At 48.0% G+C, this 23698-nt stretch overlaps 1 protein-coding gene across 10 annotated transcripts; it reads right to left on the bottom strand.

Annotated features, from left to right (window-relative positions):
• Positions 1-845: 845 nt before the first annotated feature.
• Positions 846-19245, bottom strand: IFFO1 (intermediate filament family orphan 1). Of its 10 annotated transcripts, XR_010598924.1 has the most exons (10): positions 17626-19245; positions 11791-11851; positions 11610-11705; positions 11103-11243; positions 10050-10210; positions 8804-8924; positions 4702-4797; positions 4309-4439; positions 3317-3741; positions 846-1697 (listed from the first exon to the last, which is right to left on the bottom strand). XR_010598924.1 is itself a non-coding variant. In XM_005291296.5 (9 exons), exons 1-9 carry the CDS (start codon positions 18354-18356, stop codon positions 1517-1519), a joined length of 1665 nt encoding a protein of 554 aa, XP_005291353.1. In that variant the 5' UTR covers positions 18357-19245; the 3' UTR covers positions 846-1516. The 10 variants fall into 10 exon arrangements, 9 of the variants coding, with proteins under 9 accessions (XP_005291353.1, XP_065441946.1, XP_005291355.1 ...); XM_005291296.5 differs by lacking the exon at positions 3317-3741 and having other exon boundaries at positions 846-1619; positions 10050-10234; XM_065585874.1 differs by lacking the exon at positions 3317-3741 and having other exon boundaries at positions 846-1619; positions 4702-4794; positions 10050-10234.
• Between the last annotated feature and the right edge of the window lie 4453 nt (positions 19246-23698).

Here is a 23698-nt window from a genome sequence, read left to right as displayed (position 1 = left end):
TCATGATTTGAATTGGTGAATCATTCAGTGCAGCCTGATTCAGCCAAAATGAGAATGTTCTGCAACATAAAGTGAACTTGAGAGACCAGTCTTCCTTCCTCTGGAAGAATACTATCATCCCATCCCATGACAGATGAGAGAGAGTATTTTCCATTATCCTGTAGCCAGTTGTTAGTCCTGCTGAATGTCAAATATCACTTTAACAACAAGGAGTCAGGTGGCACCTTAAAGACTAACAGATTTATTTGGGGATAAGCTTTGCAAGGAGATAAAGAGTGAATTCTCAGTTAAGGTGTACTGGACATACAGGTTAATTCCAGGTATGTGATGAGAGCAGACATCGCCCCTGTGCATAGTGTTACAGGAACTCCCATTGCCAGCAGTGGATAAGAATGTGCTGAAAGTGTGGGGAAGGGTGACAAATGGGAGGGTAACGCAGGTTCCTGTAGGGTCCTTGAGCAAGGGTCAGAGCAGCATAAGCCCCGTCCTTGCTTAGAATGGAAGCTCAGCAGAGCAAAGACCATGTCTACTTTTTTGTTATTTTTAAAACCAAGCCTAGCACATTGGACGGAGCCTCTTGATAGCTACAATCAAAATACTAAATGCAGTCCCTGGAGGGCAGCATGACCCCAGCAATGGAGCCCTTTTCCCCAGCATGTTCCCCATACATGGTGACAGACAGACCGAGGGATGGAGCATCATTAACTCCCCTTTGAGACTCTAGCAGAAGCTGCAGCAACAGACCCTTCCCTGCAGCAGTGCCCAATCTGGGCTGCCTACAGGAAGCTTCCTCTCAGCAGTGTCCTCCAACTCCCACGCCAGCTAAATAAAACCCCACACAGCAGTAGAAAAGGGCATTATTGTCCCATTTAATGAGTCCTCATTTCCATCACAAACACATACACACGTCATGTTGTCACACCACAGATGCACAGCAAAGCAAAGTGCATGGAGGGGGCAGGAGCCAATGGCACTTTCCCTGTCCCCAAGGAGAAAAGAGGCTCTCGGTACCTTGTGCGCTGTGGTGCAGGGACCACGGGAGTGTTCAATGAGCACAGAGGGCAGAGAGAGTCCAGCACTCAGTCCAGTTGGCACCAATGTTTGCAGAGGGACACAGCTCCAGTTCTACTTCTGAGCAGCACAAGGGGTGCAGAGGGAGACAGGTCAAGTATACCAGGACAGGGGACGGAGGCAGTGGTCCCCAGGAGACAGGTCCCAGGGGATGCTGCTATAATAAAGTTGGCTCCTCCCTGTCTGAACCCCAGTAAGATCCAAGTGGGGGAGGGGAAGACAGCAATGGGGAGCGGGAAGGGGACCCTGTGTGAGGGCCCTCAGCTCTAGCTAGCTGTTCTCATTTACAACATGTCCTTTCTGGGTAAATTCTCCACCCCTGCCCCAAATGAGGAGGGATTTGATAGAGTTCTGATGGTGGCTCCCTGACCCTGTCAGTCTCTACCAGCCACAGTTCAGACACCCCTGCTCTCTGCCTTGCCAGGAGTGGGCAGGGCCTCTCAAATTATCTGATAGAGGCATCCATTGGGAGGTCGTGATTGGACTCCTCGGTATCCTCATTCAGGGCCGGTTCACTGTTAGAGAGTGGTGTGAAAGCAGGAGACTTTCTGAAAGAGAACAAAGGGCAGGGGTCACGTGGGCACCAGACTGGGGGAGGGGGGACAGGAGAAACAGAGCTATTATAACTAGGGCTGTCGATTAATCACAGTTAACTCACGCGATTAACTCAAAAAAATTAATCTCGATTCATTGCAGTTTTAATCGTACTGTTAAACAATAGAATAACAAAATATATTATATTTTGGATTTTTTCTATATTTTCATATATATTGTATTCTTATTGTAATTGAAATCAAAGTGTATATTTTTATTACAAATATTTGCACTGAAAAAATGATTAAAGAAATAGTATTTTTCAATTCACCTCATACAAATACCATAGTGCAATCTCTTTGTCGTGAAAAATGCAACTGACAAATGTAGATTTTATTTTGTTACATAACTGCACTCAAACACAAAACAATGTAAATCTTCAGAGCCTACAAGTCCACTCAGTCCTACTTCTTGTTCAGCCAATTGTTAAGACAAACAAGTTTGTTTACATTTACGGGAGATAATGCTGCCCGCTTCTTATTTACAGTGTCACCAGAAAGTGAGAACAGGCATTTGCATGGAACTTTTGTTGCCGGCATTGCAAGATATTTACATGCCAGATATGCTAAACATTCGTTTGTCCCTTCATGCTTCGGCCATCATTCCAGAGACATGCTTCCATGCTGATGACGCTTGTTAAAAAAATAATGCCTTAATTAAATTTGTGACTGAACTCCTTGAGGGAGAATTTTATGTCCCCTGCTCTGTTTTACCCACATTCTGCCATATATTTCATGTTATAGCAGTCTCGGATGATGACCCAGCACATGTTATTCATTTTAAGAACATTTTCACTGCAGAATTCACAAAACTCAAAGAAGGTACCAATGTGAGATTTCTAAAGATAGCTACAGCAATCAATCCAAGGTTTAAGAATCTGAAGTGCCTTCCAAAATCTGAGAGGGACGAGGTATGGAGCATGCTTTCCGCAGTCTTAAAAGAGCAACACTCTGATGCGGAAAGTACAGAACCCGAACCACCAAAAAAGAAAATCAACCTTCTGCTGGTGGCATCTGTCAGATAACGAAAATGAACGTGAGTCGGTCCGCAGTGCTTTGGATTGTTATCGAGCAGAACCCGTCAGCAACATGGACGCATGTCCCCTGGAATGGCAGTTGAAGCATGAAGGAACATATGAATCTTTAGTGCATCTGCATCTGGCACGTAAATACCTTGCGACGCCAGCTACAACAGTATCGTGAGAACGCCTGTTCTCACTTTCAGGTGACATTGTAAACAAAGCGGGCAGCATTATCTTGTTCAGCACTGGCTGAACAAGAAGTAGGATTGAGTGGACTTGTAGGCTCTAAAGTTTTACATTATTTTATTTTTGAGTGCAGTTTTGTAAAAAAAAAAAAATCTACATTTGTAAGTTTAACTTTCATGGTAAAGAGATTGCACTACAGTGCTTGTATTAGGTGAATTGAAAAATACTATTTCTTTTGTTTTTTTACAGTGCAAATACTTGTAATCAAAAATAAAGTGAGCACTGTAAACTTTGTATTGTGTGTTGTAGTTGAAATCAATATATTTGAAAATGTAGAAAACATCCACAAATATTTAAATAAATGGTATTCTATTATTGTTTAACAGCACGATTAATTGCGATTAATTTTTTTAATCGCTTGACAGCCCTAATTATAACTGATACCTAGGGGGTGCTGTAAAACCGGATGGATTCCTCAGGTACTGGAAGGGGTGTAGTTAACACTGGGAAGTAAACATGTGACATTATATGGGTCCTGTAGAGTACCACTGAGAGGGCAAGGGGTTTATATAGAGCCTAAATAAACGCTGGTGCCAATGATGGGGAGCTTTGCTCAGAACAATATCCTGGCAGTATCCTGCGGCAGGGAATATGGAGGAAGGAAGTAACACTGTGAGCTCATTCCAGCAGGGCCCAGCCCAGAGCTCCACTGACTTCATACTCCCACAGGCCAGCAGAATGTCCCAGCAGACCAGTGATGCTCTGTTCCAGGTTCTTTTTAGACAGTGACATCATCTATCAAAGCTGACATCTGAGCACGATTCATCTTCCATAGGCACCTGGCACCAAATTCAACTCCTGTGAGGAGTCTGCAAGGTGGTTACAGCTGATCATTCAGAGTCCAATCCAGTTATGACAGCCAGCCCGGCCCCTCACCCATCAATGCACTAGCTCCCATTCCCCTGCGAGAACTGGGAACAGAACCCAGGAGCCTCAATTCCCAGTCCCCCTAGTAGAGCCCATTCTTCTCCCAGCGCTGGGAGTAGAACTTTGTCTGTGTGGGAGATGGAATACAGACAAGTACAAGGTGCATTTCTCTGACTTTGCCTTCTTGAACAGAAGATATAGAGTAACATGTAAATTCAAAACAAACAATGCCCCCCAAACCAAAGCACTGCACTGTGCACACTTCGCTCCCCGGGGGAGAGGATGAGTGAACAAACAACATGTGACAAACATGTCGTCATGATGCTTAATCTGGAAGGCATTCAGATACTACAACGAGGAGTGCAGTATACAAACCTATAAAGCACAGAACTGAATTGAACCCAAGAGTCCTAACTCCGTCCCCTGACTCTGAGCCACTAAATCCAATGCCCCTCCCAGAGCTGGGATTGGAACCCAGGAATCCTGGCCCTCCCTATCCTGGAGCTCACCTGTCTCCAGACTGGGTGATGAGCCGGCGGCAGGTCTCCATCTGCACATCCAGCCCACGCTTCATGCTGCACATTTCCATGTATTCATGCAGGTGCCGATTCATGTCATTCTTTGCTGTTGCAAGCTCCAGCTGCACAAGGGGGAGCAATGAGGAGCTGAACCTGCCAGCGTGGCACTATCTGTGCCACATGGGGACACTGAATATTGTCCCAGTCAGCCCGTTAGAGGACACTGCCTACCTTCTCCTCCCACCAGGGGACACTGCCCAGCTACACCAGCCAGTCATAGGGAGACATACACAATTACCAATTTTCTTGTCCCTTCTGGGGTCTATCCCTATACCTCCCACCTCCTTGTCCGCCCTCATCTTCCCCACTATGTCCTTCTCCCACCTCTATTTGGTCGATGGTTTCCTGATATTCCTTCTCGCGGCTCTTGAAGAGCGACTCCGTGTCCTTAATCACCTTCTCCAGACAGTCATCCTGCTGCTGGGAGAGAAGAGGGTGCCATGACATTTGGAAACAGGGCAGTTGCCAGACAACAGAAAGCACAGAGTGAGAGATTAGAGAAAAACCCGGCAGCACCAGAGAGAGAGAGAGAGAGGAAAGGGCAGGGAACAGAGACAGACAGTGACACAGGATTAGAGATGGGTGTGTTCCCAGTTCACACAAATCCCATTTAACAGGCCACAACTACAGCCTGACCCCATGTTTGCATTCACTCCATATTTGCTGGTACAACTACACCTATACACACTTGATCAGCCAGGGCTCTCCCATCTAGTAGCAGGGATGAGACAGACAGCCTGGGACCATTGGCAGTGTGAAGTTTTGTCCCACAAAAGCACAACGTTGCTCTGAGACATTGGGGATTGTGGCAGAGAGACAGACCCCATCCCCAACCTTGCCCCCCGAGACCCTACAACTGTTAACCCACCAGGATCAAGGGGAGCAGCTGGAGTGCTGGCTATGCAGGGGCCTTAGCCAATTGGACTTTCAGGCCTCATCTTAGGTGGTGCAAAATGAGTTTCCTTCTCATTCAAGGGCTGATAGTCTCATAGGTGGGCTTAAGGGACAGAATGAGGGGTCCCTGGAGCCTAGAGCAGCTAGAGATGGCACCTTACCAGTTGGGTAGGATTTTTCTATTCTTGCTGGCTTTGGCAAGAACCTCAGACAAGAGGCCTTAGGTCAGTCTGAAAAGGAGATCTGGGCACATTTTACAGGGGCAGGGCAGTGTAGCTAACTGGTGGGGGGTAGGCCATGTAGGGCCTAGACAGGGGTGTTTGAATGTTCTGCATTTGAATGAGAGCTTCGGGGTAACAAACACTCAAGAAGGGATGGAATGGATAAGACAGAGTCTGTCTGGGCAAAAATCACATTGGGGAAGAAAGCTACTAGAACCTCCCTGAGATACTGCTTGGGGTGTGCTATAGACCACCGGGATCTGATTTAGATATGGATAGAGACCTTTTTAATGTTTTTAATGAAGTAAATACTAATGGGAATTGTGTGATCATGGGAGACTTTAACTTCCCAGATATAGACTGGAGGACAAGTGCTAGTAATAATAATAGGGCTCAGATTTTCCTAGATGTGATAGCTGATGGATTCCTTCACCAAGTAGTTGCTGAACCAACAAGAGAGGATGCCATTTTAGATTCAATTTTGGTGAGTAGTGAGGACCTCATAGAAGAAATGGTTGTAGGGGACAACCTTGGTTCGAGCGATCATGAGCTAATTCAGTTTAAACTAAATGGAAGAATAAACAAAAATAGATCTGTGACTGGAGTTTTTGATTTCAAAGGGGCTAACTTTAAAAAATTAAGGAAATTAGTTAGGGAAGTGGATTGGACTGAAGAATTTGTGGATCTAAAGGCAGAGGAGGCCTGGAATTACTTCAAGTCAAAGTTGCAGAAACTATCAGAAGCCTGCATCCCAAGAAAGGGGAAAAAATTCATAGGCAGGAGTTGTAGACCAAGCTGGATGCGCAAGCATCTCAGAGAGGTGATTAAGAAAAAGCAGAAAGCCTACAAGAAATGGAAGATGGGAGTGATCAGCAAGGAAAGCTACCTTATTGAGGTCAGAACATGTAGGGATAAAGTGAGAAAGGCCAAAAGCCATGTAGAGTTGGATCTTGCAAAGGGAATTAAAACCAATAGTAAAAGGTTCTATAGCCATATAAATAAGAAGAAAACAAAGAAAGAAGAAGTAGGACCGCTAAACACTGAGGATGGAGTGGAGGTTAAGGATAATCTAGGCATGGCCCAATATCTAAACAAATACTTTGCCTCAGTCTTTAATGAGGCTAATGAGGAGCTTAGGGATAATGGTAGGATGATGAATGGGAATGAGGATATGGAGGTAGATATTACCACATCCGAGGTAGAAGCCAAACTCGAACAGCTTAATGGGACTAAATCGGGGGGCCCAGATAATCTTCATCCAAGAATATTAAAGGAACTGGCACATTAAATTGCAAGCCCATTAGCAAGAATTTTTAATGAATCTGTAAACTCAGGGGTTGTACCATATGCCTGGAGAATTGCTAACATAGTTCCTATCTTTAAGAAAGGGGAAAAAAAGTGATCCGGGCAACTACACACCTGTTAGTTTGATGTCTATAGCATGCAAGGTCTTGGAAAAAATTTTGAAGGAGAAAGTAGTTAAAGGCATTGAGATCAATGGTAATTGAGACAAAATACAACATGGTTTTACAAAAGGTAGATCATGCCAAACCAACCTGATCTCCTTCTTTGAGAAGGTAACAGATTTTTTAGACAAAGGAAACACAGTGGATCTAATTTACCTCCATTTCAGTAAGGCATTTGATACGATTCCACATGGGGAATTATTAGCTAAATTGGAAAAGATGGGGATCAATATGAAAATTGAAAGGTGGATAAGGAACTGGTTAAAGGGGAGGCTACAACGGGTCGTACTGAAAGATGAACTGTCAGGCTGTAGGGAGGTTACTAGTGGAGATCCTCAGGGATCAGTTTTGGGACCAATCTTATTTAATCTTTTTATTACTGATCTTGGCACAAAAAGTGGGAATGTGCTAATAAAGTTTTCGGATGACACAAAGCTGGGAGGTATTGCCAATACAGAGAAGGACCGGGATATCATACAGGAAGATCTGGATGACCTTGTAAACTGGAATAATAGTAACAGGATGAAATTTAATAGTGAAAAGTATAAGGTCATGCATTTAGGGATTAATAACAAGAATTATTGTTATAAGCTGGGGACACATCAGTTGGAAGTAACAGAGGAGGAGAAGGACCTTGGAGTACTGGTTGATCACAGGATGACTATGAGCCGCCAATGTGATATGGCCATGAAAAAAGCTAATGTGGTCTTGGGATGCATCGGGGAGGTATTTCCAGTAGAGATAAAGGAGGTGTTAGTACCATTATACAAGGCACTGGTGAGACCTCATCTGGAATACTGTGTGCAGTTCTGGTCTCCCATGTTTAAGAAGGATGAATTCAAACTGGAACAGGTACAGAGAAGGGCTACTAGGATGATCCGAGGAATGGAAAACCTGTCTTATGAAAGGAGACTCAAAGAGCGTGGCTTGTTTAGCCTAACCAAAAGAAGGCTGAGGGGAGATATGATTGCTCTCTATAAATATATCAGAGGAATAAATACCAGGGAGGGAGAAGAATTATTTAAGTTCAGTACCAATGTGGACACAAGAACAAATGGATATAAACTGGCCATCAGGAAGTTTAGACTTGAAATTACATGAAGGTTTCTAACCATCAGAGGAGTGAAGTTCTGGAACAGCCTTCCAAGGGGAGCATTGGGGGCAAAAGACAGATCTGGCTTCAAGAGTAAGCTTGATAAATGTATGGAGGGGATGGTATGATGGGATAGCCTAATTTTGGCAATGAATTGGTCTTTGACTAGTAGCGGTAAATATGCCCAATGGCCTGTGATGGAATGGAATGTTAGATGGGGTGGGATCTGAGTTACTACAGAGAATTCTTTCCTGGGTGTCTGGCTGGTGAGTCTTGCCCACTTGCTCAGGGTTTAGCTGATCGCCATATTTGGGGTCGGGAAGGAATTTTCCTCCAGGGCAGATTGTCAGAGGCCCTGGGGGTTTTTCGCCTTCCTCTGCAGCATGGGGCACGGGTCACTTGCTGGAGGATTCTCTGCACCTTGAAGTCTTTAAACCATGATTTGAGGACTTCGATGGCTCAGACATAGGTTTGCTACAGGAGTGGGTGGGTGAGATTTTATGGCCTGTGTTGTGCAGGAGGTCAGACTAGATGATCATAATGGTCCCTTCTGACCCTAAAGTCTATTATTCTATAAATCCATTAGAAATGTGCAAGTATTTGTGTAGGAATTAGCATAAAGAGGAATGAGGGATCCACACTGTACCAGAGAGAGAGCGAGAGAGAGACACACACAGACACACACACACACACACACACACACAGAGGGCAGCGGGAGATGGGGTATGACTGGGGCATAAAGCTGGTGTTACCTCCCCCTGCACCTCTGCAGCTGCAATAGCGTATCCGGAGAAATCCTCCCAGAGCAGCAGCGTTTCCTCTGTCTCCTCCCACGTGAGACTGTCACAGTCATCCTCAAAATCATACTCCCTCCTAGGGACAAGGAAACCACATGTCAGCAAAGAGAGGGGAACTCTCCCAGTAGGAAGAGCTACAAAGTGTGAGGCTTCAATACTAACTGTGGGGGAATTCCCAATCCCGGCTTTTCCCTGCAGGAAGGTGCTGTAATGCAGTGGTTTTCAAACAGTGGGTCATGACCCAGTACTGGGTTGCAGAATAGAAGGCACTGGGTCGCAGCAGCTCTGGTCAGCATCGCTGACCGGGCCATTAAAAGTCCCACCTGCGGTGCTGCCCAGCTAAGGCATGCTAGTTCCTACCTGTTCTGACACCAAGCTGTGTCCCAGAAGCAGCCATCAGCAGGTCTGGCTCCTAGGTGGGGGGACCACAAGGCTCTGCGCGCTGCCCCCACCCCGAGCACCAGGTGCTCCACACTCCCAATGGCTGGTTCCCAGCCAATGAGAGATGGAGTGGGGCAGGCGGTGCCTGCGGGTGAGAGCTGCGTGGAGCTGCTTGCGCACCTCCACCTAGGAGCCGGACCTGCTGCTGGCCACTTCTGGGGCACAGCGTGGTCCGCAGTGCCAGGACAGGCGGGAAGCCTGCCTCTGCACCCTGGCTGCACCACTGACCAGGAAAACCACTGGAGGTAAGCAGGCACCCCAACTCCACGCCCCAATCCCCTGCCCCAAGCCCCCCCTCAAACCCAGAGCCCCCTCCTGCACCCCAAACCCCTCATCACCAGCCCCATCGCAGAGCCTGCACCCCCAGTCCAGAGCCCTGACCCCCTCCCACACCCTTAACCCTTCATTCCCAGCCCTACCCCACAGCCCTCACCCCCGCACTCCAACCCTCTGCCCCAGCCCTGAGCTCCTCCCACACCCCAAACTGCTCATCCCAGTTCCGTTGGGTCACAGGAATCAACAATTTTCTTCAACAGGGTCGCCAGAAATAAAGTTTGAAAACCACTGCTGTAATGAACATGGAAGAGCCATTGGCTGTGGGTGAGCTTTCAGCTACACCAGTCCCAGCCTCTCCCAGCACGGGGAAGAGCTGTAGGGAACAGGGCAGGAGAGCTGGCTATGACAGAACTCACAATGACTCTAGTCCCAGCCTGTCTCAGCAGCAGGTGTGGGGCAGAAGTAAGGGCTGGGCTACACTCACAGCTGGTTCAGCATCCTCTGCATCTCCTCATTGATGCTCATGGCTGTGGTCTCTTCATCTTCCTCCTCTTCAGGCTTTTTGGAAGCATCGTTCTCAGACAGCGAAGTGTCCTCGTCACTGATCAGCTTCCGCTCCCGCTTCCGCCCCGCCGTGGCTGGGACCTTAATGGGAGACAAGTGCAGAGACTACAGAAACAAGGCCGGGTCCAAGGTCGGGTTGTTGAGAGGAGATGGAGGGAAAAGGAATGGCACAGGGGTAGGAAGATAGGGAAAGTAAGAAAGAAAGAAGGAAGAAGAGAGAGCGAGAGAGAGGGGCTTATTATGATCAGGTTAAAGATGGTGCAATGGCTAAAATGTGATTTTAGAATATTTTAAAATGAAAAACTATGCAACTAAAGATGGAATCTGTGAACCTGATGAGAAGAATGTGGTTTAATTGAAGAACTCAACCCTCCCCGCCCCCAGATCCAGAGGGAAAGAGAAAGGCAGAGAGAGGAAGAAGAGACAGTCTAAGTGAAATATGTCAATATTTACAGTCAAACCTTAGTTTACAGAAAGTGTCTAAATTGTACATATTCTTAACTGAATGAAACTAACCAGCTGCTTCTGTAGGGGGAAGGGAGAGAGAGTGAGACAGGGACAGAGCGAGAGAGACAGGGACAGGGACAGAGAGAAAGGCAGAGAGAGAGAGAAGGGGGGGTGGAGAGAGAAGGGGTTAGAGACAGACACTTTGCACCATGTCTCCCTCTTCTGCAGCTGCTCTCAGGAGTCCCAGCGCCCAGTATCTCTGAATAATGAGTTGGGTGGGTACTCCTAATGCCTCGAGTAACATCAGGAGCTCTCAGCCTCCTCCCCTTGCCTCTCTGCCTGCTGCTCCCCACCCCAACGCATGTAACCCAATATGGAGAGCAGGTAAACTCATGGAACAAGGCTTATGGTGACTGAGTCCCTCCTCTGCAAGAGGCATGTAAGTGCTTTGGTCTCTCCCCTTGGCTGGAAGCTCCTTCCCCCAGTGGCAGCTGTTTCGCTTGGGACAGCAGCAGGTGCATCTCACCTGAAACATTTTGATCATGTCCTCACAGTTACGCTGCTGTGCCACGTCACACAGCTTGGCTGTGATGTCAATGCGCCGGCAGATATCCATGTCCACTTTCATGGCCTTCTCTTGGATCTTGGTATCCAGCTCTGTGAGGTTCTGACCCAGTGAGCACCAGCCCAGCAAATGGTGGCAAGGGGACAGAGGAAAAGGATAGTTAGACAAGGCACACGGAACCCTCTGGCACAGAGTCCTGACAGAGAATTCTCCTGGGCATGGTGAGGGAAATCATCATGCTGGAGGCATTATAATCAGGGCCAGGCACTGTCAAGGCATTGCTGAGGGAACTCACGCTGGAGGTTTTCCCCATGCACTCAGGTTGGGCGCTGCTGTGTCACTCTGTAGACATTCCTTGTTTGGCATTACTATGAGGAAATGCACAGCACGTCTGCTGAACCATGGGATGGGTTCACAATGTCTTGGACAGTGGCTGAGGGTGTATGCTGGGTGGACAGGGGCACTCACATTGCTCATCAGTCCCTTGAAGACAACCAACTCTGCCTTGAGCTGCTCCACCTTCAGGGCCAGTTCCTCCTGGCACGCTTCAGCCTCCTGGGCCTCCTGCTCAGGGGGGAAAGGGAAACACTGGAATCAGTGCCAGGGAAATGAGGCTAGAGTGCAGGGGGAGTGGAGATGGGCCCCTCACCTCATGCAGCTCGGTCACTTGGTCCTGCAGCTGGACACGCACAGTATACTCCTCTTCCCACCTAGCGAGACAAATGTGCCAATTACACCCTGCCTGCCCCACAGCACCCTCCGCTGGGGAGGGCAGAGCTGGCAGCTGCAGGTTGCCTTCCTCACTCCTGAACTGCGCACTACGGGATCCACTCTAGTCATACAAGGAGTGTTGGGAGTAGGGGAGAGAATTTGATACCCTTCCTTTCCAAACAGCTACAGCTGTTGGATGCATGTCACGCCTTCCAACCATGAGCTGGTCCCGGCCACAGACTCTACTGATCTCACTCAGAATTCACCAACTGTCTTTCATGTCACAGTGCGAGGCCCTCAGGACACCAACCACAAGCTGTATTTAGCAGCTGAAATGCATTCCCCCAGGACCACATTAGATCAATTGGCAGATCTAGCCCATTGTCCTCTCTGCCCCTCCCCAACATCCAGTTCAGGCAAGTGGCCTCCAGCCTGGGCTATAGTGGGTTTTGCTGTAGAGGCAGTAACAGGCGTTGGGCTGTATCAGGCACTGAGGGGCTGCAACAGTCTGTGCTGGTGTTATATTTATATATAGACATGCTGTGTTATTAAATTGGGCTGTACTGAGACAGTGGATAGCACAGCTCTGCAAAGGGCTCCACTATACAGGGCTGTGCTGTGTTGTGATGGGTTATGCTGTGTGGTATAACTGGCTATGCTATAATCCCCTGTATTGCACTGCAATGGGCTGAGCAGCATTGCACTGTGATGGGCTGTGCTGAACTGGCCTATTTTATGCTAGATTGTATTGGTTATTCAGGGATTATGTTACACCAGGTTTGCAGCTGGGCTGCAAAGGGCTGTTCTGCCCTGGTTATGTTGGGTTTCAACTGGTTGTACTATACTTAGGCTGTATTGTGTTGCAAAAGACTGCTATATTAAGCTGTATTGCTCTGCAGCATGCTGGATATGCTGCAATTATTGCAAGATGACTGGCAGTTTTATGCTGGTTGTGTTGTGCTGCAATGGGTTACAATACTCTAAGCTATATTTCATCACCAGGTGTTGTGCCATTCTGTGCTCTATTAGGTGTGTGGTACTGTTTTGTGTTGTATTGTATTGCGATGTGTTGATCCATGTTTTGTTATGTTGTGCTGGGTTGTATTTCACTTTGCTAATTAACTGTATCCTCTCCCATGTGTAGTTCATATTGGTTGGTGGTGCACTGTACTGGCCTCTGCTCTATTGTGTTGAACAGCGCAGCACGAGTTTGTTGCTATTCCATTTCCTTTGGGTGAGTGGAATTTTCTCATTGGGTTGGGCACTCATGAGTTGCCAACTCTTGCAATTTTATCATGATTCTTGCAATATTTGGTGTTTTTCTTAAAGCCCCAGCCCCTGGAGTTGTATAATAACATGAGAATCTCAGATTTCATTTTTAACATAGCACATTTCTAGTGCTCGTGGCTGGGCAGAAAAGTTTGAAAACGTGAATCCTAAAAGCTCAGAAACCAGAAGGCAAATAGAAAGAATCCCACATTTATTATCTCATGATTTTTAAGCCAGTCTCCTGATTTCTGGTGCCTGACTCATGACTTTGGAACACCTGGGGTTGGCAATATTGCTCACTGTGTTAGAAAACGTCCCACCCTACAGCTGCATGTTGGCCTTTTTTAGATACCCCAGACCACTGCCCTGAACAAGCAGGCAGCCCATCCTCCATCCGCAGGATAAGAGTCCATGGGGGTTCCTCTTACCTTGATAGGGGAGAACAGGAAAGAGGGAAGAAAAAGAGATACACAACAGAGGGAAGGACAGAGAAAGAGACAGGATGTATCTCACATGGGAAATGATCAAACAAGGTTTCCATCTCTGAGGAGAAAATGTATTTCCCTGACACAAAATACTTCAGTATCTCTTCCTCTCCCTCCTTCTCTCTCCAGATCTGGCTTGCAGTGCTTTCTGCCTTGCTTTCCATCACTCAACCTGTCTCTCTAGCCCTGTCTACACTAGGGAAGTGACCCATTACTGAAACAGCTTTAAAGTAGTGATTCCCCATAACCATTACGGTGTAGAACAGACAGAGATTTCAACACTGGGTCAGAAAATGACAGTGATACTTGGTGGAAGCAACACTTGTGTGCCCTCTTCCTCCTTCACCCCCTGCTTACTCTTTCTGTCTCTCTGTTTCTCTCTTCCTCTCAGCCACTCTATCATTCCCATCTGCAATGCACCATTCCTAATAATAACCTCCCTGAACACTTCCCTCACACAGTCCAGACCAGCCAAGAGGCTCCAGCCGGCATCCTAGATGTCCTGCAGACTGTGAGCAAAGCTTCTTCCTGTTACCCCTTCTCACCACCCCAAGTCCCCTGGGGAGCCACAGATCCTTCCTTTGTAGGCAATGTAACACACACATCACTCCAGCATCGCAATATTCCAGTAACCTGCCCAAGGATCAGATAATGTGAGGGGAGGAAGACAGAAAACCTGAGAGATCCTCTGCCCCATATAGACCAGGCCACTCACCAGTCAACACTAGGCCAGCATTTCCAACCCATTTCCTCCCATGCCAAGGACAACACCCAGGCCTCCCCATCCAGCCTCATGACACCATGAGGAAAACAACATGAAAAAAATCAAATCTGTCTTTAAAAATCAATATCAGCCAATCTGGGACCATGAACACTAAAATGCCTTAATTATCATCACGTGGTCATTGTGGTGTCAGTAGTGGACAGAGTTAAGGTTGTTTGGGTGCTTTAAACTGTATATTTCCAACCTTAACGTGTTTGGGTGACACTTTTAAGTTTAACCTTAACTGTGGATTTCCTGAGTTTGTAATACAAGGCTTGGGGATAATCACGTCATCTCTGTGATGTAGTTTATTCTGAATTACTGATATGGAGTCTCCATCTTAACCTCATCTTATTTGTGTCTGGGAATACATGTATATACACATGGAAGAAAGGGAGAAAGCAGACATGACTGGGCTCCCAGCTGCATGATCCTTGGCAGTCCGCACACATGTTTTTTCCCGCTAAGATCACTGACTCATCATTTAATTTTATCCACCCCAAATGTGGTTCCCACCCAGTCTCTTGTCGCTGCTTCTCCTCCCTTCATATTCCCAATCCCCTGCAAGCTGTGTTCTGCTCCAAAGTCCTGTACATTTTAAGAGAAACTTTCCTCACCACACTGTTGGGGGCTCAGCAGTCTTTGGGGCTCCTTTGGCCAAGGTGCAGATACTCAGCACTGCCCTATGCCCTTCCAGAATGCAAGAATTTCATTCCCAAAACTCAAACTATTCAAAAACCAGGAAATACTAAGTTAATACAACTCTTCCTACAAAACACAACCGTAGCTGTGTCCCTATTAGGATGACAATGGGAACAAGGAATTTCCTGGGTCTGAAGCATTGAAGTCTATGAAATTCAACTCTTATTGCAGGAGGACATGAGAAGCCCAGGGTCTTGTTGAGCTCCTGCAACCTTAATTCCATGGCATTACATTTTTGCATATGAACTTCCCCTGTTTTTGAGAAAGTGAGGGGCCATGACTGAAGGGAAATTTTGCAGCAGGGAATGGGGAAGGTTTCTTGGGCACACCTTGTCATCCCTCAGGCATTAGCTCCCACCTCCTCCTAGTCTCCAGCAGGGTTAGAAGCCCAGTGAGAGGAAGGAAGCGGGTAGTGGAGATACCTTGAGAAAGTCAGCTATCAGCTAAAGACTGCATGGGGGGACGGGATCCCCAGAATCCAGGCCTCAGACTGGGGGCCACATAGCAAGAAGGGTCTCTGCACTCCCCTTGCCCCCAGGAATGGGAGATGGGGAATCCCAGAAGCTCTTCTGCTGATGTGGGAGAAGTGTGTGGGAAAGGGGGAGCCCCACAACCTCCTCCTCCCAGTCAGGACCATAGGAGGTTCACAGCTGCAGCTGTGCATCTCAGAAGGTTCTCGATGTGGGGAAGGAGTTGTGGGGCTTCTCTTTATCCCAATGTAAAAATATGTTACACCAAGCACATCACTGGCCCTCAGGCCTGCAAGCATCTGTAACCACCCACCTGTCTCCTCCCAATGTACCCGCAGAATCATCTACACAATGCCCCTCTGAGTGCTGGGGTGAATATGGGACACCTCCAAAGCTTTCCAAGTTCTTCAGCATCAAACCAGCTAAAACAAACTCTTGAACTGTGAACGAGCCTAAACAGGCTGGTCATGCTCCTGAAGAGCCCAAATAGTTTACAGTTTTGGAAACCACCAGAGATTAAAGCCCAGATCCTCAAAGGTATTGATACACCTAACTCCCATTGAAATCACTGGCCCATAAATACCTTTGAGGATCTGGGCCTAAGTGACTTGGCTAAGGAAACTCAGGAAGTCTGTAGCAAAGTTCAGAACTGGGTCTCCTGAGTCACCATTAGTGCCTCAGGGTGGGCTAGTTCTCCAAAATACCTCAGAAGGATGACTGCTAACCACCAGATAGCCAGTCTGTGGAGGGGCTTCAAGAACAGAAACCAGTTCTCCTGGGTCTTACTCTCCATTGTCTTAACCACAAGACCTTCTTGTTTCTTCCTACAATCTGTCCTTCATTACCACACCTATTACACTGATATTCCAGCTTGTACGACTGGACAATTCAGTTTTAGCATACTAATTTCAAAAGGCAAAGGGCTGAATGGATGAGACTTGAGTTTGCTGTATTAGAGACCTAGGTTCTATTCCTAGCGCCGATAGAAGTGACATTGGGCAGCATCACTGTTACATGATCTGCAAAAAAGGGGCAATGGTAGCTGCCTGCCCCTAGGGAACGGGCTCTAAGCCTGCACTTCATAATAAATAATAATATGTATGACGCGCACAGAAAAGTAACACTAGCAGTCCATAGAAGAGAAGATTTGAACTCTTGAGCATCTGTTTCATAGTCAAGTGCACCTTCCTCTGAGTATCAGGTATTTCATAGACCAATCTGGTGCCCCCTACCCCTTCCTGTTCCATACATAGCTCACAGCACTTCAGCTTCCCACTTCACAGAGACAAAAAGAAAGCCTGATTATATTTGAATTATTTGGATCTTGGCATCTGACAGCTAGGGGTTAACAGAGCTATATATTTTATTTGGATACTGCCCATAGTTTTGCCCCTTTCTTTGCTTAAAAAAATCCCCTCAAAGCATCACAAGCATTTTTTTTTATTTTTTTTTAATTCACATGTCATTTGGCTGTGGGGGAGGTGGGCAAAGAAATGAATGTCTCCAGGATCCCTTAGCCAAGTTACCCCAAATTTGCACCCAACGCTACCCTAGGCCCTGAACTGGGACCTGTTTGTTTTCAGGCTGATTTTATTAAACATGTGAATTTTAGAGCAGTTTAAAACTTGACATTAAACAGAAGTGTGGTTGCCACCTTAACTATAGTAAAACAAGGACATCCCGGTGATACCAAAAGACTACCCAAGAACTTTGGGCACAAGCCAACCACTAGCTCTTGGGGTCAGGAGGAAACTTTCCCTGGGACAGGTTATCCCATCACTGCCCTCTGCAGGGTTTCCTGCACCTGCCTCTGAAACTGCTGGTGCTAGGATACTCTGCTCTCTTATCTGTGCTAGTAGTCACCTACTCACTACCCTCCTCCCTACGTTACACTCCCTTGCAGCCCCTCCACCTTCTCATCTTTAGCTGTATTCACCCCACTGCTCCCTACCACTCCATTCTCTGTCCCCTCTCTTGCCTGCACTAACACGTCTCCCAGTTGCCCTGGGGCTGCCACTCACTCCCTGCCCCCATTCTCCCTTCAGTCTCCTGCCTGGCTAGAGTCACCCTGTTCCCTTTCTCACCTGCGTTTGTACTCGTCGCGCTCCCTCTTCACCTTGGCCAACACATTGTAGAGGGCCCGGATCTCAGGGGTGATGGTGTCGATCTGCACACCAACCCCATCAGGATGAACCCACGAGACCCCTGGCCCCTGAACCAGGGTGGTCTCAGGTCCTGGGCCCAGCCGACGGGCCTGCGAGAAGGACCAGATGGTGCCTGGCATGAAGCGAGGTGAGGATGAAAAGGGGCTGCCAGACAAGGGAGGAGGCTGGGAAGAAGGCATGAATGGTACCCCAAGGTGCCAGCTAGGAGAGCCCAAAACCCTAGAGGGGGCACAGAGCCCAGCTGGCCGGGGGCTGCCCAGGGCAAGCCCCAGTGGGCGAATGGGGCTGATGAAGCTGGTCTGCACAGCCTGATCCCGGCGCTGGACAGCCCGCTGACGGCTGCCCCCCTCCTCCAGCGCCTGCTGCAGCTGTTTTTCCAGCTGCCGGTTCCTGCGCTCCAGCTCGTGCACCTTGGCCAGGAAGCAGCGGAACCGCAGGTTCAGGGTCTTCAGCACGTTGATGTTGGAGCCCAGGTCATTGCGGAGGGCCATGGCAGCAGGGGGGGCCGGGAAAGGGGGCACTGCTGAAGCGGGGCCCAGCTCTCCGCCGAAAAAGTCCCCCAGGGGCGCTGGTGGAAGCGACTCCGGCTCAGCCAGGCCCTGCTGTTCTTGCTGCAGGAGGAAGAGGTTGGGGCCGAATAACGGGTTCATGGCTGCGGCTGGTCAGAGCAGGGGGCAAGGGGAGCGGAGCGAGGGCGGAGAGAGGGGGGCCGAGGGGCCAATCAGGCCCCTAGCTGCTGCAGGTCCGCTGTCAGGCAGAGGCGGGCTAGGGGGAGGGGGCTGCGCGGGGAGCAATCCCAGGCGGAGCGAGGGAGGAGAGAAGGAGGGAGCCGGCTGCTGCGGGGGGCGGGAGACAGGGCAGCAGCTTCCGCTGCAGATGGGAGGGGTCCGGGAATGCAGCAGAAGCGCTGGTGGGGTAGGCTGGTTCCTGCACGTAGAAGCCGGAAAGGGGGATGGGGAGAGTGTCGGAGCAAGGCACAAAGCAGGAGCGCGGGGTGAAGAGAAAATCCTCCGGGGAGGGGGGCGCCTCATTCACGTGCCCCACCTGAGACGGGCCCAGGCTTTGTCCTTGGGCGAGGGGTTCTACAGCCCCCGCGGGGCTAGGGGAGGAATCATGGGCACACCCTGGTTTTCAGACTGGAGCAGCCTAGTGGTTCGTCCCTCTAGCCTAATATCCTGTCTCTGGCAGTGGCCAGCACCAGATGCAAGAAGCCCTGCAGGAGGCAGTGATGAGCTAGATAATCTGCCTTTTCCTCCAAGGCTCTTCTCAGTATAGTCCTCCCCTACCGCGCTGTCCTATGAATTATTGAGACATCTAGCCCCTGCCTTCTCGCCAACAAAAGCCTTGATTCTCCCACAAGCCCTGGGTGCTTTCTCCTCTGCTGCCCCTGAAACGTAGGGGAACCTCTCCCTTAAACCTTATCCACTTTCAAATCCATCCAGACGTGGGTCACCACCCTCATGGTGCCTACAGCGAGTCGCCAGCTGATGATGGCTAGGCAGATGATTGGCTGAGATTTTGTGTATGCAGCTAGTCTATGCAATGACATGCTGGTGTTATAGCAGTTTTTCTTCTCCCACCCCAAAATGGCTGTTTAACTCACCTGTTGAGTATTGCCTTTATGACTATGCTCTTTGAAGATTACCTTTACGAGACTGGGACTCAGAGGAACTGGGGGGCAGGGAGTCTATGTCCAGCTCTGCCACTGGCTTGCTGAGTGACCTTGGGCAAGTCACTTAATCCCCGTGCCTCCATTTCCCCACCTGCAAACTGGAGATTCAGTCTTTAATGACATGATCACATGCTGTTTTTCCCACAGGACCCATTTCTCATTCAGTGCACAGCATGGATGGTGCTCACTAAATGAGCAGTGATTATATATTTTATTTACTCCATGTTACTCAATGTACAGCCCCAGGCCTCATTCACTGCACACTGTTCAAACCCTGCTCTGAAGACAAAAATTATTTATTTCCTCATGGGCTTTTCTGCAGCTCTCATCACTATAATAGCCAAATGCTTCACAAACTTTACTTTATCTTTACAACAGCCCTGTGAGATGAAGGGGTTTTATCCGCCTTTTACAGACGGGGACTAAGGCACAGAGTTTAAGGTCAGAAATGCCCACTAATTTAGATGCCCAATTTGAGATACCGAGGACTTGATTTTTCAGAGTACTTAGAGCTACACTGATCAAAATCCAGCACTTCTGCAAATGAGACCCAGAAAGTGAGCACACAATTAGCAACCACCTGTGAAAAGTCTGGTTGCTGTGACTTGCCCAGCCTCACATAGAGGCAAGAATAAAACTCTCCAGGGCAGTATTCAGCTGCCATGAGACCACCCTTTCTCTCCCTGCAATCCTTTCTGCAACAAATAAGACAGGGGGTCCTACAGACAGCAGTTGCCTTCGCCACACAGAACAGGTCCATCATGTGCACTGAATGAGGCAAGGAATGCTATAGAAATAATAGTATGTGATCACACATACATACATAAAGACTGTACCATAATGCAGCAGCCTAAGGGAGGGGGAAGGGCAAATTAAAGTCACACAGGTAGCCTTAATTATGACACTTTCTAACTTATGTATTCCTGACTTTGCAGCCTTAACAATATTCTTTTAACCCATCATCCACTCCAGTTAACTAGTTGCTTGTTCATTTTTCAGTTTGCTCCAGCATCTTTTCTTTTGCAACTTCAATTTTGCCAGAGCCTCAGCGTTATTACCACAAAACAGCAGGTATCTTGTAACATCCTCTGTGGTAAAGACTGACCAAAGAAATGATATGCATCTCCACAATGTTTTCATCACAGCATGGCTGGCCCCTGTAAATGACACAGGTCCACCACCCCTGTGCCAGGGAGAACAAGTACAATTAAGAGAGCAGGGCTACAAAGGACCAGGGAAAACCTAGGAGGAAGGAGACCTGGTGAGCTAGGGCTGGCAGTCTCTGTGGAAAGCTTCAGAGTTCTCTACAAGCCCTCCAGGGGAAAGAGGGGGATTTCTCAGGAAGCCAGGAGAGGGGCTAGCCTGCTGACTTTCAAGAGTGAAAGTCAGTGCTGAGAGGCTGAAGCTTAGGAAGCCAGTGAAGGGCTGGCTAGCTGGCTGGCCTTCCTCTGCTAGAGAGCAGGAGTGCCGCCAGCTTTTCTGCCGCCATAGGCGGCGGAAGGTCCCGCCCCAAAATGCCGCCCCCCACAGAGGCAGCAGAAGGTCCCGCTGCCGAAATACCGCCACGGTCGCTGTCCCCCAAATTGTGGCGCCCTAGATGACCACCTAGGTCGCCTAATGGGTTGCGCCGGCCCTACTAGAGAGCCATGGCCAGAGAACATGTGAGATGGCTAAAGGTGAAGAACAGCAGAGGGAATATGCCTGCAGGCTATTTGAGCCAAAGAGGGCTGAAGCCTGGGGTTGAGGTGTAGTGAGGGACACAAGTTACACTAGAGAGCTGGGGCATGCTGAGAGACGCTGGGACTCTATGCGATGTGCTCTCTGGACTACAGCTATGAGACTTGGGGTATGGTTTATGTGCATGGGGGTGGCTGTTGTTGTAGAAGCAACAGTGATCTGTATGCTCTGTATAATCTGTATGTTCAAAAGGTCTGTTACACCTCCCCCCCTTTTTTGTCTCCTCTCCCTCTTTGAATATCTGTGAAGTGGCTTTTCCCCTCCCCCTCCCTCCTGCAATGCTTGTGGGATGAATGGGCTGCTTGAACAGCTGGAAGATCAGAAGAGCTCCCAGGTAGACAAAGTGTCTGGGACTCTAATTAGGCAGCGCTCACACACACAATGCATGGACACTGTCCGAGGTGGACTGTGACCAACCAGCCGTGGCCAAGTCATCTTTAGTTGCAGGCCATGTGGAGCAGGTCCTTAAAAGGGGAAGGGGACGTGCTCAGGAGTGCACTCACAAGATTGTACCTCCCGTAAAGGCCCTTCGCCCAGATCACCTGGCCAGTGGTTTGCCACGTTGCATTCCATTGTGCCTCGGGAAGACTTACCTTCATCGCACCGTCCATCACTGCGCTGTGGGACACTTATCTTGAAGGATCCTGACATCTCCAGTGCCGTGCCTATCCTGGGAGCATGAGTGTGACCTCCTTCCCCCCCTTCTTTTGAGCTTAGCTATCAGTATAATAAATGTGCTGCTTTCTGCCAAACTCTGGTGGGTCATTATAGATTCATAGATTCTAGGACTGGAAGGGACCTCGAGAGGTCATCGAGTCCAGTCCCCTGCCCTCATGGCAGGACCAAATACTGTCTAGACCATCCCTGATAGACATTTATCTAACCTACTCTTAAATATCTCCAGAGATGGAAATTCCACAACCTCCCTAGGCAATTTATTCCAGTGTTTAACCACCCTGACAGTTAAGAACTTTTTCCGAATGTCCAACCTAGACCTCCCTGGCTGCAGTTTAAACCCATTGCTTCTTGTTCTATCCTTAGAGGCTAAGGTGAACAAGTTTTCTCCCTCCTCCTTATGACACCCTTTTAAATACCTGAAAACTGCTATCATGTCCCCTCTCAGTCTTCTCTTTTTCAAACTAAACAAACCCAGTTCTTTCAGCCTTCCTTCATAGGTCATGTTCTCAAGACCTTTAATAATTCTTGTTGCTCTTCTCTGGACCCTTTCCAATTTCTCCACATCTTTTTTTGAAATGCGGTGCCCAGAACTGGACACAATACTCCAGCTGAGGCCTAACCAGCGCAGAGTAGAGCGGAAGAATGACTTCTTGTGTCTTGCTCACAACACACCTGTTAATACATCCCATAATCATGTTTGCTTTTTTTGCAACAGCATCACACTGTTGACTCATATTTAGCTTGTGGTCCACTATAACCCCTAGATCCCTTTCTGCCGTACTCCTTCCTAGACAGTCTCTTCCCATTCTGTATGTGTGAAACTGATTTTTTCTTCCTAAGTGGAGCACTTTGGATTTGTCTTTGTTAAACTTCATCCTGTTTACCTCAGACCATTTCTCCAATTTGTCCAGATCATTTTGAATTATGACCCTGTCCTCCAAAGAAGTTGCAATCCCTCCCATTTTGGTATCATCCACAAACTGAATAAGCGTACTTTCTATGCCAATATCTAAGTCGTTGATGAAGATATTGAACAGAGCCGATCCCAAAACAGACCCCTGCGGTACCCCACTCGTTATGCCTTTCCAGCAGGATTGGGAACCATTAATAACAACTCTCTGAGTACGGTTATCCAGCCAGTTATGCACCCACCTTATAGTAGCCCCATCTAAATTGTATTTGCCTAGTTTATCGATAAGAATATCATGCAAGACCATATCAAATGCCTTACTAAAGTCTAGGTATACCACATCCACAGCTTCACCCTTATCCACAAGGCTGTTATCCTATCAAAGAACGCTATCAGATTGGTTTGACATGATTTGTTCTTCACAAATCCATGCTGGCTGTTCCCTATCACCTTACCACCTTCCAAGTGGTTGCAGATGATTTCCTTAATTACTTGCTCCATTATCTTCCCTGGCACAGAAGTTAAACTAACTGGTCTGTAGTTTCCTGGGTTGTTTTAATTTCCCTTTTTATAGATGGGCACTATATTTGCCCTTTTCCAGTCTTCTGGAATCGCTCCCGTCTCCCATGATTTTCCAAAGATAATAGCTAGAGGCTCAGATACCTCCTCTATTAGCTCCTTGAGTATTCTAGGATGCATTTCATCAGGCCCTGGTGACTTGCAGGCATCTAACTTTTCTAAGTGATTTTTAACTTGTTCTTTTTTTATTTTATCTGCTAAACCTACCCCCTTCCCATTAGCATTCACTATGTTAGGCATTCCTTCAGACTTCTCGGTGAAGACCGAAACAAAGAAGTCATTAAGCATCTCTGCCATTTCCAAGTTTCCTGTTACTGTTTCTCCCTCTTCACTAAGCAGTGGGCCTACCCTGTCTTTGGTCTTCCTCTTGCTTCTAATGTATTGATAAATGTCTTCTTGTTTCCCTTTATTCCTGT

Source organism: Chrysemys picta, chromosome 1 (genome assembly GCF_011386835.1).
Source record: "Chrysemys picta bellii isolate R12L10 chromosome 1, ASM1138683v2, whole genome shotgun sequence".
In the NCBI taxonomy this organism is placed as follows: Eukaryota; Metazoa; Chordata; order Testudines; family Emydidae; genus Chrysemys; species Chrysemys picta.
Note: the sequence above shows the minus strand (reverse complement) of the source record. Positions and strands in the feature narration are given on the sequence as shown.